At 53.2% G+C, this 15,690-nt stretch overlaps 1 protein-coding gene across 3 annotated transcripts in view; it reads right to left on the bottom strand.

The window, feature by feature from the left end:
• Positions 1-15,517, bottom strand: part of RAPGEF3 (Rap guanine nucleotide exchange factor 3) — a 25,833-nt gene extending 10,316 nt beyond the window's left edge. The window contains exons 1-16 of one of the 3 annotated variants that reach the window (XM_037846528.1): positions 15,230-15,517; positions 14,538-14,750; positions 5,310-5,363; positions 5,123-5,229; positions 4,818-4,939; positions 4,494-4,662; positions 3,789-3,873; positions 3,379-3,439; positions 3,208-3,284; positions 2,919-3,065; positions 2,310-2,422; positions 1,932-2,020; positions 1,583-1,661; positions 1,222-1,372; positions 1,055-1,137; positions 212-251 (exon numbers count right to left, since the gene is read on the bottom strand). In XM_037846528.1, coding sequence (XP_037702456.1) covers positions 212-251; positions 1,055-1,137; positions 1,222-1,372; positions 1,583-1,661; positions 1,932-2,020; positions 2,310-2,422; positions 2,919-3,065; positions 3,208-3,284; positions 3,379-3,439; positions 3,789-3,873; positions 4,494-4,662; positions 4,818-4,939; positions 5,123-5,229; positions 5,310-5,363; positions 14,538-14,750; positions 15,230-15,235 — 1,596 coding nt within the window. In that variant the 5' untranslated portion in view covers positions 15,236-15,517. Of the gene's footprint in view, positions 1-211; positions 252-1,054; positions 1,138-1,221; positions 1,373-1,582; positions 1,662-1,931; positions 2,021-2,309; positions 2,423-2,918; positions 3,066-3,207; positions 3,285-3,378; positions 3,440-3,788; positions 3,874-4,493; positions 4,663-4,817; positions 4,940-5,122; positions 5,230-5,309; positions 5,364-14,537; positions 14,879-15,229 lie in introns of those variants that run through there. The other 2 variants (XM_037846529.1, XM_037846531.1) reach the window with 2 other exon arrangements.
• Positions 15,518-15,690: the final 173 nt, after the last annotated feature.

The raw sequence follows: 15,690 nt of genomic DNA, 5'->3' as shown, positions 1-15,690 counted from the left end.
TTCTCTGGCTTCCTCTGGGCTCTCACAGCACCAGCCCCTGGGAACCCCTCCGAGCTTTCCCAGAGCCACGTGCAGCAAGGGCTCCACACCCCCACGATGGGAACCCTCCCACTGCGAGCCCCCTGGGCAGGGCTGAAGACAGGGCTGTGCAGCCCCAGGAGTCGTGAAGGGAAGAAGCTGGGGGACGGCAGCAGTGGGGCAGGGCGGACACCTTCATCTGAGGAGACGCATTCCCACAGCCGTTTTCCAACCTGTGGAGCAAGTGAGAAGGGAGGTGAGAGTGGAAGCCAGGCATCCCCGGGGAGCAGGCAGCGTCCGCAGGGTTAGAGGCAGGGAGGTAACCGGGCTCCGGATTCCACTCTGCCTTCCCCACAAGCTCGGGGGTGAGCACCGCCTGCCAAACACCACAGAGAGCCACAGAACGGGGCTGGAAACCCGGCTCTGGACCCTGATTCTGTGACGTTCCCAGGCCAACAGGGGAGGGCCAAAGAGCTCAAGGAAGCAGTGGACCGGGGGTTTCAGACTAGGCGCTGTTTCGGGCAAGTGCGTGACCCTCCCTGACGCTCAGCTGCCCCCATGGGAATGTCAGGAAAGGTACTGGGTGGGGCTGGCAGCAACTGGCTCTGAGGGTACCCAGCCATAAATACGGGCAGGAGGAGGAAGTGAGAACAGCAGGTGCACTCAGGGCAGGAGAACAGCAAATGAATTACTGCATGGTGTAGGAGAATGGGCAATCCCGGGCCAAGAGGGTGAACATCTGGTGGGGAATTGACAAGAACAAATAATTGAAATAAATGAGAACATACTAATGAAACAGGAGCCCTCGCAGCCGCTACTGTGCATCCTGAGGGCAGGGCATCCTCCCACGTGCTGAGGGAGCAGGGACTTGGGGAACCCTCCCGATGGGGTCCCACAGCCCGGAGGGGTCACGCCGTGCTGTAAGTGTACAGCCTGGACTTACAGGCAGGGATTTGACTCCAGAGCTCATGCTCCCACACCCTGTCACCCCGCACGTCCCAGACATGACCATGTAGCTCAGAGCCAAATATATCACCTGTGGAGTCGCCGCCTGTCGGGCCCCTGCTCCCGCAGCAGGGGGCTGAGCCGGGAATCCCTGCTCACCAGGTCAGAGAGTTTCTGTGAGGAGCCGAGAGTCACTAAGATGGCCGTGGCTGCGTCCGCCCCAGCCTCCCAGGCCAGCCCTGCCTCCCCTGCAGGTACCTGGAGGAAGCTGGTGGCCACAGGGTCGGCGTAGAGCACAGGGCCGGACAGGGTCACCCACTGGCCAACCAGCCGCAGGATCTGCTGCCGCTTGTTGCAGATGTAGGAGCTGCGCTCCTGCTCACTGCCTCCTGCGGGCTCCGCATGGAAGGTGGGCAGCAGTTAAGGAGACCCCCACATCCAACCGAGGCCACCCACCACCCTGCAGGCAAAAGAGGGGCAAGAAGCCCAGGGCCCATGAACAAGCACAAGGCTGGTACATCAGAGGGTTCGGCTGGGCCCCCCACTCTGCCCTGCCTCTCTGCTCCTCCCCTCGACCCACCCACCACCCATGCACATGGCCCTGAGGCTGGAAGGATATTGGTGCAGTAGGGCAGCGCAGAGCTGGGCACTGGGCATGAAGACGCTGTGGGTCAGGAGGAAGTCGCTGAGGAATGTCTCTGCAGGGCAAGGGAGGGGCAACAGGAGGATGCTTCAGATGCCAAGTTGTACCGAGCATAGGTACGTGCACAGCTGGGGCAGCCCAGCCCCCGAGTCCCATTGGACCCAGGCCCCGGGATGGTGATCCCCAGCCAAGCCAAGTGCACAGGTAGGAAGGCCCGATGAAGTCAGGGCATGCTTGGCCCTCTCCCACATGCGCTGACCACCTGATGAGTCAGTGCAGGCAGGAACGTGAGAATAAGAGCAGGCAGGGCGTCTCCTGCCCCTACCTGTTGGGTCATGAGCACTGGAATCAGGCCGCATGGCCTCCAGCAGCAGTTCTAGGATCTTCTCTGGGGTGCCAGACATCACCGTATACCTGGCAGAAATGGCCAATCCATAGCCGTTGTACCGCTTCTCCCCACACCCCTACCCAGGGCAGACATGCACAATCGATCCCATGACTCTTCCTCATTTGCCAGCCCTGTCCCACCTGGAGGGCAGAGAGGCTGACTCAGGGGCACATCCCAGTCCCTGGATGCTGCTCCACCCACAGGTAGCCAGAGGGCAGGAGTTCAACATGGGGGGAGGCAGCAGAGACTGCAAAGTGGAAGGAGAGGAGGTGGGCAGGAGGGCGGGTATGGAGAAGGGGCAGGTGGGTGTGTTACCGGTTCCTGCCTGGGGTTGGGGGGCGAGAAGAGCCGGCACCCTGAGAGGTTCTCTCCAGCACCAACACCACTTTGCCATGCTCTTCCAGCCTCATGGTCTTTGCTTCCACATCCTGGAGAATCAGCCACACCTGATGCTCGACATACCCAAGCCCTCTGTGACTCCTTCCCCCACCCCGTTCAACACCACAACTTTGGATCTGCCCCCTGCCAGCCCCTCACACCATCCCCAGGGACCCATCATGCAGCCTGAGCCCTCCTGCAGCCTCCCCTTCCCTGTCCTCCCTCCCTGGAGCCCACTGTCTGTGAAGCCACCTCCTGCTGCACCCTAGCCCCTCACCCGCCATGCAACCCCTCCCCTTCCCTTGGTCTCCCACACCAGCTATGTCCTGAGTTCACTGGCCTCACTCAACCTCCTCAGCATGCCCCAGACCTTCTCCTCCTCACACACACCCGGGGCTGTGGTCCCCACCACTGGCTGCCATGGCTGAGCTTTCTTCTCCATCTCTTACTGTTCCCTGCTCCCTACAGGCTCTCTCTAGGCTCCCCCCGGCCGCTTATCACTTCTCTGGTCAGTGTTTGTGCCCTCCCCAGCCCCAGCAGTGGCACCTTGATGATGCGGTTGAAGTCCTGCTTGTCCACCCGGAGGAAATGACAGTTGTCTTCTCGCAGAATGATGGTGGCTGCCCGGGGCGCATCGTTCACCAGCGCCAGCTGTCCGAAGTCGTCACCCTCGTGCAGTGTGGTCACCAGCCCCTGCGACCAGGACTCAGTCAGGGCAGGAGGAACCACCAAAACAGAAGGCAACGTGGGAGATCAGCAGCCTCGGGTCTGGCAAAGTCCCTGCCCACGGCCAGGGGGACCCAGGAGGGGAGATGGGGGGGTAGGGAGAAGTCACCTTGCCATGGGTCACCACGTTGACGGACCCCTTCCAGATAATGTACCACGAGGTGCCCTTGTCTCCCTGGCTGAACACTGAGAGAAGCACAGATCAGACCCTGCAGCTTCTCCGCTCCTCTGCCCAGGCCCAGGCCCCTTTAGCTGGGCTTCCTGCTCCTCCCCGACTTACACACGGTCCCTGCCTTGCTGTGTGGTTCAAAGAGCAGAACTGCTGCTAATTCCCGCTTCACCTGTGGGGAGGCAAGAGGAGGGTCAGTGGGGGCAAATTCAAGTAGACAGTGCCAGGTTGGGGGGGAGGAGCTTAGGTCCAAGACACAAGCACTTGGGGGCAAAGACGTGGCTAGGTCAAGGGTCACAGAGATAAAGGGAATGGGAAAAGGGCTGAGAGGGGCGGAGGATTTTCAGACATGGATGGTAAGAAATTAGACTGAAATTTTCAAGCCAAAGGCAGAAGGGGAGGGAACTATTTTCCAGCCCAGTGGTTGCGTCCTCAGGGAGGGCCATAGTGAGGGGGGATCCCTGGGGAAGGGGAAGGAGCAGGGCTGGGCAGTGCAGAAACGGGAAAGGCAGGGGCCTGACCGAGTTGGAGAGATGGGCCACGGCCTTGATGTGCAGCAGCTCCTCAAAGATGAGGTCCAGCTCCTCGTCTGTGCGCTGACCAGGGCTGCAGACACAGGGAGGGACAATTAGAGGAGGGACGGGAAGTAAATAGTGAGTCGCGGACCTGGGGCCAGGCAGGGGGAACCATGTCAGCCCCAAACCCCGGGCCTGGTGCCTCCAAATGACTGTTCCCAAGCTTTCGAGAGCGTGCACTATGTGCCAGACGCTGTGCCAACACTTTCCCTGCACTGTCCCATCTTGTCCTCACAGCAACTCTGCGGGCATTGCTAAACTCGTCCTGCAGAAGAGGAAGCCGGCACGGAGAGGCCCAAGGTCAACCACAGTAACTGACAGCTGGAATTTGACCCCAGATCTGCCTGTGGGTTCCAAAGCCCACCCTCTTGCAGCCACTACTGCATCTCCAAGTGGAAAGGGTCCCCAGGGATCATGCGGCCCAGCTCCCTTAATTACGGAGGAGGAAGCAGGCCCAGTGAGGAGGAGGGGTGGCTCGAGATCACTCAGCCAGTCCATCGTGAATGCGGCCTAGAGCTCAGGTCCTCTGGGCCAGTCAAGTGATTTTCTTCGGTGAGAAGTGAGGGATCCCCTCAGAGGCGAATCTGAGGAACCATGGAACCCTAACGCTCTGCAGGAGCTGGGATTGGGGGTGCAGAGCTCCCAACTCACGGCTTTCGAAGTGCCACTGTGAGCAGGGCATCAGGCCCCCGTTGGGAGAGCAGGGCCATAGCCTCAACCAACTCCTCCTCCAGCTCGTGGACTCCTGCGGGCTCCGGCTCTGGGCCGGCGAAACGGTAGAATTGGGCATCTCGGTCCTGGAAGGTCCAGTCGTGTTTCACTGTGGGGCAGAGGCCCGGGCATGGAGGGGGGTGGAGGGGAAATTGAGGACGTGTGGGTTTGAGGCCCCACTGCAAGGCCAACCCCCTCAGCTCCCCCCACTGACCCCAGCTTCCCGGGACGGCCCGTCCAGTCCCACTCCGGGCTCGGGCTCACCATGGCAGAGGGCACCTTCATCCAGCAGCACCTGGCAGATTCCCACGGCTTGGCTCCGGGAGTGGACTCCAAGCCCCAGGGCCAAGAGGCCATCCACCAGCTCCCGGCCAGAGGAGCACTGCCTACAGGACAGCAGACAGGAGACAGAGTCAAACAGCAGGAGAGCTCACCATCAGAAAGGCACCTTCCGAGAACCAAGCCCAATTCTTTGCTAGAAGCAGGGCTAGCCTCAGATGCCTGGAACAGGCGGGGAAGGAGAGAGGCTGGTACAGGTGGGTGAGGAGGCCGGTAGGGGCTTCACTCACCGATAGAGCCTAAGGTGGTACTTGCGGTCTCGGATGAGGTTTGGGCAGGTGGCCAGGAGATGTCGGTGCAGCTGCTTCCCAGCCCTGAGCACCCGCTCGGTGGAGGCCTTGGAGGGAAGAGGGCATGGCCAGTTGAGACCACGAACCACTGGCTCCCCTCCCAGCTCCACCCCTCCCTGGCCGGTACCTGCTCCAGGCTCACACCAAAATCCAGGGACTCCTCACTGTCCGTGAGTGGTGTCTGAGGGCAGGGGGGCGAGAGTGCGCACTTCAGTGCAAGGTCTTCAAGTCCGGCTTTTTAGACCCACCCAACCCCTCCACACCCCCACATCACTCCCACCCCTTCCCACTCCCCAACACCCCTGAGCACTAGGCATCCACATCTTCCCCACCCTGCCATCACGGCAGACCTTTCCTTCCAGCCCAAGCACTGCACCTCCACAGGATGAGAACCCCGACATCCCTGCTCTGCTTACCCAGGATCCCAGGAAAGCACACTTATTTAGGGAAAGGGCTGTGGAGCTTGAAGAGAATGAGAACGCGAGACAAGAATTAGAGGACCAGTGACAGGCTCAGAAGGCCCGGGAACACCTGCTCCAGGGCTGGGGTTGCAAGGCCTGATCCCAAGTCAACTCCTGTCCCCACCCACAAGACGGGGGTAAATCTCCTGCCCTCTGTGGGCCTCGGTTCAGGCTGCTAGTTAAAAATACAAACCCCAGAGGCAGAATCCTGGATTCAAATCCTTGCTCCGCCATTTACCAGTGATGTGACCTCAAACAAATAAATGACTTATCCTCTCCCTGCCTCAGGTTCCTTATCTATGAAATGGAGATGATGAAAACCTTAATACCTATTCATAGGCTTTTGGAAGGACTAAATGAATGAATATATATCATATGCTGAAAACACTGCCTGGAGGCCCCACCCCAATCAAGACGGTAGAATGAGAAGCTGCAGGGTTCCATCCCCACACAGAAGCATTGAGCAACCAGCAAGAACTGAACAGAAACATCTTTCTCAAAGCTCTGGAAAACAGTTAAAGGATTGCAGTAACAGGGCAAGCAACCAACAAAGGAAAAGGCTACTTAAAAGAGTAGGCTCTTGTGGCACCCTGGCTGGCCCTTCCCTCACCCCTCGCTGGCTCGGCTGGCCCGGCTGGCCCAGGCTCCCAGGGTGGATCCCTGCTCCTGGGTCCAGAGGGAGCAGAGTAACCCTTGTGCACATACTGGGAGTGTGTTTGTCTGGCCCAATCTGTCCGGTGGTGGCCTGAGGGACTCACTGTCCCAGAACTTGCCCAGCATGGAGAAGGCAGCTCACCCAGCTCTCCTACAGAAGGCCGTGGGAGAGCTGTCAAGTCATATTGCCTGGGGCCGGGGATTGCTGGCTATAGGACACACAGTGCAGGGCCAGGACCATGAGGAGATTATTTCCTAAGAAATAAGGGACATTCAAAATGGTGTAAACAGGGGAATTCCTAGGGCCACAGGTACATGCCCAAGACAAGATGCATGCACAGAAAGGATCAGGGAGGCCTCTATTCTTTGACCTGGAACTATTCTCTAAATTCTGAAGAGAGCACTCACACTAGTCAATCTGCAAAGACTGGGAAAGGTGTTTTCTTTTAATCTTTTAGTTGTTGTTGTTAGCTCCTAGCATTCAAGGAAAACTCTATCATAACACTAGTTGGATACAAGCTTAAGAAACAGACACTTCAGAGTCTAAATTCCAGTGACAGCACACTAAAATATCAAAATGTCCAGGCTTCAACAAAAGATCACAAAACATACAAAGAAACAGGAAGTGATGGTTCGGGTAAAGGAGAAGATTAAAGCATTAGAAACCATCAGTGAGGAGGCCCAGACCTGGGGCATTCCAGAAAAGACTTTTTCAAAATGGTCCTAAATATACTCAAAAAGCTAAAGGAAAACATGTATGAAGAACCAGAGAAAATCAGGACAATGAAAGATGAACACAGATGGATATCAATAGAGAGATGGAAATTATGAAAGGGAACCAAACAGAACTGAAGACCATAATAACAGAAATTAAAAATTGCCTAGAGGGGTTCCACAGCAGATTGGAGCTGGCAGAAGAAAGATTCACAGAATCTGCAGATAAGGCAATTGAAATCATGCAGTCTGAGGATCAGGAAGAAGAAAGAATGAAGAAAAGTGAACAGAGCCTGAGGACACCATCAAGTGTACCAATTTACTTATTCTCCCAGAAGGAGAAGAAAGAGAGAAAGGGGCAGAAAGAATATTCAAAGAAATAATGGTTAAGAACATCCCAAATTTAATAAAAGACATGAATATACATACCCAAACACTCAACAATCTTCAAACAGGAAAAACACAAATAGACGCATACCACACCATGTTACAACCAAACTGTTGAAAGCCAAAGATAGACAATTGTGAAAGCCACAAGAGAGAGGCAACATATTGTGTATACGGGAGCATCAATAAGATTAAGTACCAATTTCTCATCGGAAACCACAGAGGCAAGAAGGAGGCCAGAAGACATATTTAAAGTGCTGAACGCAAAAAATCGCCAACCATGAATTCGATATCTGGCAAAACTTTCAAAAATGAGGGAGGGATTAAGACATACCCAGATAAACAAAAGCCACTTGACTGGCCAGACAAGAAATGCTAAAGAGAGTTTTGAGGTTGAAAGGAAAGGACACTAGACAATTGACTGAAGCCACATGAAGAAATAAGTCTCAGCTAGAGAGAATGACATGGGTAAATATAAATACCAAGTACTATTGTGTTTTTTATTTGTAATGCCACTTTTTACTTACTACAGGCTCTAAAAAGGCAAATGCATAAAATGTAATGACAAATCAATGGTTTGGGACTCATAATGAATAAATATGTAATTTCTGAGAAGAACTACTAAAGGTGGGGAGACGGAAGGGTATAGGAACATAGTTATGTATTAAGTTGGTATCAAAGCAAATGAGATCGTTAGAGATTTAGCTATTAAATCTAAGCCCCATGGTAGCCACAAAGAAAATATCAGAGAATATACAAACTCATAGAGACACAAAGTAGATTACAGGTTACAAAGGATGGGGTTGTAGGCAATGGGAAGTTAACGCAAAATCAGTATAAGGTTTCTGTTTTGGGTGAAAGGAAAATTCTAGTAATGGGTGATGGGGAGGGCACTGCAACTCTGTGAATGTGATCAATCCCACGGAATGGAATGCTTGGGAGGGTGTGGGAGGGGAAGATTTATGTCATATATATGTCTCCACAGTTTAAAAAAAAAAAAAGATAAACTAAAGAGATAATGACAAACGTAATACATGATACTGAGTGGGATTTAAGAATGGATGAGAAAAGGCTCAAAAGGACATTATCGGGACATAAGAAAAATTGGAATATAGAATGTAACCTGTGTATCAATGTTATATGTCTTGAACTGCACTTAAGATGATTACATAAGTGAATATGCTTGTTTGTAAGAAATGTACATGGAAGTATTATGTGTTCAAGGAGTATGATGGGTGCAACCTGCTCTCAAATGTTCAGCAAATAGATACTGATAGATTGATAGAATAATATGGCAAAGGTTGGAAATGTTAAAAATGGTGGATTTGGGTATATGGGGGATGGGGATGTGTTTGTATTATTTGTGCAACTGTCCTGGTAGTTTGAAATTATTTCAAATTAATAAGTTTTTAAAATGTTGATAAAGTTTAAATGTGCTATTTAAATTGCAATTTGGAAAGATGATTTGGAATGTTTAATAAAACAAGTGATAAATTAAAGATTCTTGACTTGGGCATGTTTAAAGGGCACCTTCATCTGCCATTTAAAAATTTATTTATTAAAAACTGAGGGAAAATTCAGCTAAAAATGCAATATAAAATAAAACAATAGGGATGTGCAATAACATCAAAAGAAATCATTCGGATGCTCAGCAGTGAATTGCAACAAAAAATTTTAGATAAATACTGAAAGTCGTAATATAAGAAAAGAAAAATTTTGAGCAAAAGTATGAACAGATTCTTTGATTATATGAAACTAAATTACTTAAAAGAATCATATGAACAGATTTGAAAATATGATAAAACATTATAAAACCCATAGGAAACCACTACAATGAGGATATGTAATATTTAACATTAACTACCTCACAATAATCATATGTGCTGAAATATGATGGCTAATATGGAAAAAAAAACTTACTAGATGTTTCCCCATTTTGACAATGATCCTAAAAATTATATGATGTTAATGAATAACAATGTGTGAGGCTAAAATATTTCTAAGCTATAAATAATTTAGATCTTGGTATCTTTCTAATAGCTCTACAGTCAATTCTATTCCAAAATCAGTGTTGAATTAAAAGGCAAAGAGTATGCAGCCAAAAATGTAAGAAAAAGTGTTTTAGGAGTGTGCCAGTTAATTAATAAAAACATAATATTAGAACTTCACGATGTCTGTGCTATTTGTCAGCTTTCTAAAATTTATAATTTGTTGTGATTTCAATTGCCATTCTAAATAAATATTCACTTTCTTAAAATAATAGCAACAACAACACTGCCTGGCACATAATTCTATAGTTCTATGCACATGTCAGCTCTCACTCCTTTGCGAAGCCTCAGGTGGGGCCACAGGCTGAAATACTCCTTTCCACCCCGAGATGTTGCTGGTCCATAACCCTGGAAAATGAGTAAGCCCTTGGAAGCACGAGGCTTAGGCTCAGGAAGACAGGGTTTGTCGGAGTAACATTGGTTGACATGGTCTCCCTGCCCTTGGGATGGAGCTCACCATCCAGGGCTGCTGGACTGCGTATGCCCAGGACGTTGCCCTCACGACCCTTCTTTTCCTGCCCCTTGAAAACTGGAATTTGTGGGTGTCTGGACAGGAGGCCTTGCCCTCTTTGAGTCCTCCCAGGGCAGGACACCACAGTTTACAAAGAAAGCCCACCTCCGTGATTTCTTCTGCTCTCTCGTGTAGTAGGATCAGAAGTGCTATAGGCAGGACAGGTATTGTCTGTCCCCTTGGACTTACAAGGAAACAAAGTCTCAACGTCAAGGACCCTGCGTAACTCATACTCGGGACCGCCAGACAGCCCTGGAGACACTCAAGTTGCTACCCAGATATACACACAGTCTTAGTCTCACCTGCCCATTTTCTCTTCCTTGCCCCTTCCTCTTACCAACAATCTCTCCAGCTTTCCCACCTACCCTCTGTCCCTGAAAAGGACCCGGCTGGGGAGCTGGGGCGCCTCCAGGCCTGGGCCAGGCATCTCCCGGCTGTGTACCCAGGCAGGGCCCCCAGGCCTGGCGTGCCTCGGCGCCTGGGCCCCGGCTGGGCGGAAGGTACTAGGTGTCCCAAGGGTCTCCCTGTCCGGGTCACGGGGCCCAGCCCCTGGCCAGACACAGGGCCCTGGAGACTTTAATGACAGGAAATGAGGAGGAGGAGGAGCCGGGGAAGGGAGGAAGGGCAGGAATGCTACCCAGCCAGGCCCCTGTGTCGGGACAAACAGTGCCTGAATGTTAATGACTTGTTGTTCATGTCAAAATGCCCAGGTGGCCCCAGTCCCTGACCCAGCTCCCTCTGGTGCCCACAACCCAGGGTCCAACCTGGATTCCCTTCCTGGTGTTATTCTGACCCCCGAGGGCACAGTGGGGAGGGGAGGTGCCAGGTCATGTAACCCAGCTGGTCAGCACCCCTCCCCACCCCTCACCCCCCTGCCCCAGCAGCAGGCGTTGCTCGGACCATCTCCTGTCTTACCCCAAGGGATGAGCACGAGGCTCAAGTCATGGGGGTCCTGGCCCGCCAGTTCCGAGGAAGGGACCCCAAGGCACCCCCCCCCCCCGCATTTCACCATGGAAAGCAGAAACTCCAAGAAGTGAAGTCACTCACCCAGAGTTGCACGACTACTTAGAAATGTAAGGTTCTACTGAATAACTCTGATGCCAGTTCTGACCCTGGAAGTAGGTATTTGTATCCTATTTCACAGCTAGAGAAAAGGAGGCTTAGACGTTATGTAACTTGCCCTGACCGTTGGTAGATAGGGGCACTAGGATTCACACTGTGCCTGATTCCAAAGCCCCCACTCTTAACCACAAGGCCCTACCATCTCCCGTGGTGTCCACCCTCATGTTAAACAAAAGAAATAGGTTTCTTATCATAGCCAACCCTCCTCGGACCCCTAAATGTTCACGTACTTGGGGGATCTCCAAATCAGAGGAGATGGGGGTGGGGTGGGTGCTACTCGGGGGTGGTGGTCAGTGTGTGGGCTCAGGAGCCAGAAGCCTGGGTTCAAATCCTGGTTCTCTCATTCCTTGTTCGTTGTGTGGCTAGTCATAACCTCTCTGTGCTCTGGTTTCCTCATCTGTAAAATGGGGTTGATGATAATACTAGTACCTGCCCCACAGGGTTATTACGAGGATCAAATGAGTCAATAATAGCACAGTGGCTGGCTCCCAGTAACTGCTTAGTCAATATTAAGTAACTTGATCAAACCAAATTATTTCATGATAGAAGCCTAGTGTCTGGATTCAGTGCAAGAAATGCTGCCCCAGCAGTCCCTGATCAGGGACTTCTCAGGGGTTCTCAGTTAGATTCGAGTGGCTGATAAGGGTTGGGGTGAAGGCTCTCGCCCACTTCCTCCTCTCATTCCTGGATAAGAAGGGCCCAGGGTGGAACAGTTGGTGCTAACTCCTCTGGCACCGGCGCTGTGGCCAGCCCCACCCACCCTGCCTTGTCGCTGAGTGTCAAAGCTGTGCTGGGAAGCAGGCACAGAGCCAGAGAGCCACGTGGGGACCCGTCAGACCAGTTCCCTTGGGTCAAGGCTGAGGTCTCAGGCCAGGGCTGTGAGCGGTGGGACAGGGGAAGGGTGCATGGGGTGGGGTGATGCCTTGGGGTGACAGCATCACTATCCACAGCAAGAGACGTGCACAGTGGTGGTTATGTGCTGGGGCTCTACCGCCAGACTGCCTACCCTCAAAGCCCCACTTTGTCTCTTTCAGCTGTGTAACTCTGGGCCTGTCAACCTCTCTGTGCTTCTGATTATTCATCTCTAAAATGGGGAGGATGACATTCATATCTGTCTCATGGGGCTGTTGTGAGGATTATGTGATGTGATAAAGATCAAACTCTTATAATAGCACCTGGGACATAAGTGCTAAGTAAGTATTAGCTACCACTATTATTTGGACAGGTAGGATGAAAGCAGGCTTTCTGAGTTAAAGAAATGGGCCACCTCTCCCAACAATGAAGCTCAAAGAGCAGCATCCCATGCTTCCCTGAGCTTCTGGAACCCATAAGAGGTCACCCTGATCTTGCCCCTGCCTCAAGTCAAATTGACTCCTCTGTTAGTACACAGACATCAAACAAGATCTCATCCTTCCCTCATATTTTCCAAAGAAGAAGTTCTTCTATCCCATTCCTGTGTCACCATTGCCATTGCTGGTAAGTCCTTTCTGTATCTAACCTCGAGCCCTCTTGCTGTAATCTACTTTTGTTTTCTCTTATCCTGGTCTAGATAGGAACCAAAAAAGCTCTCTTCAGACCTCAGAAGGCTGATGGATTTTCCTCTTGGCTTTCTGAGAGCAAGTATGGCCTGAGTAACCACCGGCACTTTCCTCCTGGGACTCTGGGCTCTACTGCCTTATGATATCCATCTTTTACCCTCCATGCACATAGGCAAGTATGCACACATTCCCTGCCGGGCACTTGTTCCCTCATGTGAGCTCTTCATGGGCCAAAAGCATTACAAGAGGTGCAGCTTCAGGTACCCAGGACTTCTTAAGCACAGGCGCAATGGCTGAAACCACAACCCTCAACCCCATTCCCCAGAGATGTCACCAGAAGAGGGTATGGCCGCCTGCCCCTAGCCTTAAAAATCTAAGTTTGCTCTAATTACCAACCCCCATTTGCTCTCCCACCTGGCAGGGAGGGGCCTTGTTTCTGTGCCTTTGACCCCATTCACAGTCCAGCAATCCTCACTCCCACCCTTCCGGCCTTCCTCACATGCCAGCCCTTCAAGTTCCGAGGTGGGGGGACTCAGGGGGGTCAGGAGACAACCAGATGGCCTCCTCCACCCCACCTCCCAGACTTTGGGTCCCAGGGGATCCTCCAGTGACCTCACTGTCTTGACACCTGACCTCCCGCCATCCCCCACCTTGTCTCTACAAGCTGGGAAGGGGACAGGAAATGCACAAGTAATTATAGCCTGAGAGGGAAGGAGGGAGGGAGGGTTCCAGCCCACTGGCTCCAAGCAGTAGCTACCGGCAGTGACCCAGAGAGTCGGGGTGGTGGCTTAACCCAGAAGGGACAGGCTCCCCTGGCCCCTCCAGAGCCCCATTTTGGGTAGGACCCAAGCCCAAGAGGCCCCTTATCAGAAAGACTCAGGTACAGAGGGGTTGGGGGAGGAGCTGGGGACTGACTCCCAGATTCTCGTCTCCATTCCTGCTGTCCCTTATCTTGGGGGCCTCATACCCAGCCTCATATTTTGGTAACTATAGATGGGGATTGGGCAGGGTAGAAGGAAGGAGAGAAAAGGTGGCAGTCGTTGTACTCAAAGGGATCTGGCGATAAGAGCCTTTGCTCACCCAAGTTTGCCACTTGCTCCTGCTTTCCTTCCACCCCTTTATCCAAGCACCCTCCCAGAATCCCAACAGTGGGCACACAAGATAGACACTGAATCTCAAGTGAGGTTACTCTACTAAGTCAAGGGTGGGTGGGGAGAGCAGAAGCCTTGTCCCAGCTTCTCTGATGATTTGGATCCTCCAGCCATTACCCTGCCCCCTCCCCAGTCCCACCATTCTCTCCCCCCTCACCCCTCTTTGCCTTCATGCTTTCAACTCCAGAGACGTTGTTCATTGTTCGCTAGCAAAGGGAGCTCCAGTCATCTCAGGTTCTGCAAACTTTCCCAGAATTCTCCCCTGAGACTCCAAAGCCAGATGCCAAGCAGTGTCCCCATGACCATATCACAGCAGATCACAAAGCAGAATCAGTGCAGTTCAGTTGTTCACTAAGGCGAATGTTGCCAAGGTGACACATCAAGAATAGTAACAAAGCTGACCTCACCCCTCACTTGACCCGGCCCCAGCACTTCACACATACCTCCCACTCCCACCTTGAGAAAACACACAAGCACCTAACTTGATGCCTAGCACACAGAGGTGACAATGACAAAGTTCTTTCCTCTGCCCCCCATGTACGAATGGGGGCACTTGGTGACCACATGCACATGGAGACAACATTGCAGCTGCATGAGACGTGCATGCACACTGCTGCCAAGCTTCCCTACCCACTGTTCACCCCTGCAGAACCACTCTCCACCCCCAGAGCAAGCTGGGCCACCAGCAGCATGCCCGCGTTACCAATCCAGGAGCCCTCCTGCCATGGTGCCTGGCCCAGGTCGAGGCAGGCGATGGGTTCTCACTCACCCAGCGAAGCCCCTGGATGCGGCTGGGGCGCCGATGCTCCAGCAGCAGCTGGTAGGAGCAGCTTCGGGGCCGATGCATCCTCCTCAGCACCATGTTGAGCAGTGTCCCCTCAGGCACCACGTCGGGGAGGCTCCCCACAGGCAGTACTCCCAGATCTGGGCTATCCTCGACAGCCAGGCCCACCTGCCAGCGGCTTTCACCTGGCCAGCCCACCTGTGATGCCAGGAGGAAGGTGAACAGCCATGGGGCAGGGCTGGGGCAGTTGGGCCAGGGCGCAACTGCCCTAGGCAGAAGTACTTCCTTAGAGTCCTCTGGGCTGGTCAGGCGGAGGTGCTGCAACCCTGCCAGGAGCCGAGGGGAGGGACAGGAAGACCTCCACTGGGGCCTGCCGATCTGGTGCACTCAGGGGTCCCCAGCAGGCTCACCAGACAATGGCGAGCCCTTCTTCCAGTCCTTGTTGGAATTCTGTCTCTCCCCACTGCCCATGCCCCTACAGGGATCTCCACCACATCCCAGTTTGAGGCTATGGACTCACTGGGTCCCCCTGAAACGCAGCTTCGGTTCAAACCCTTCTTCTCTCCTCCTCCCTCACCCCAGGCCAACCCACTCTCTCCCACCCAAACTCCCCACCGTGTCAGCTTCCTCTCCCGCCCTCTCCCGCTCCTCCTAGACCTTGACCCCACCTTACTTACCTTCATGTTCCTCCTCAAACTCGCACAGTGGTGCAGGCTCTAGCAAAAGGCTGGAGGGTGTTGAGGGGTGGTCCCCAGCGAGCCCCTGTCGGCTGCGATAGGGGGGATCCTGGAGCGGTGCCGGCGGCAAGTCCCGGGCAGTGAACAGTACCAATTCCTAAATTCCCAACTGGACCGGCTGCAGATGCACGGTTGGGTTGAGGGGTTCCTCTTGGATGGGTAATGCGTTGGGGATGGGGGGAGTCCCCCCTCCAGCGACAGGCCGTCCCGAGCCTCCGCCTCCGTCCCAGACGAAAGAACCAGCTGGCACCGGGCGCTGAAGCGAGGCTGCAGCTGGCAGCGGGCCGGGCGGGAGCTGTCACACCCCCTGCGCTACCCGCCCCTTTCCCCTCCCCTGGACGGATGAGGGGGCGGAGAGGCGGCACCCGACTTCGTGGTAGGGAAGGGCGTAGGGGAAGGTG

This window comes from Choloepus didactylus, chromosome 8 (genome assembly GCF_015220235.1).
Source record: "Choloepus didactylus isolate mChoDid1 chromosome 8, mChoDid1.pri, whole genome shotgun sequence".
NCBI classification, from domain to species: Eukaryota; Metazoa; Chordata; class Mammalia; order Pilosa; family Megalonychidae; genus Choloepus; species Choloepus didactylus.
This window is presented reverse-complemented; position numbering and strand designations above follow the sequence as displayed.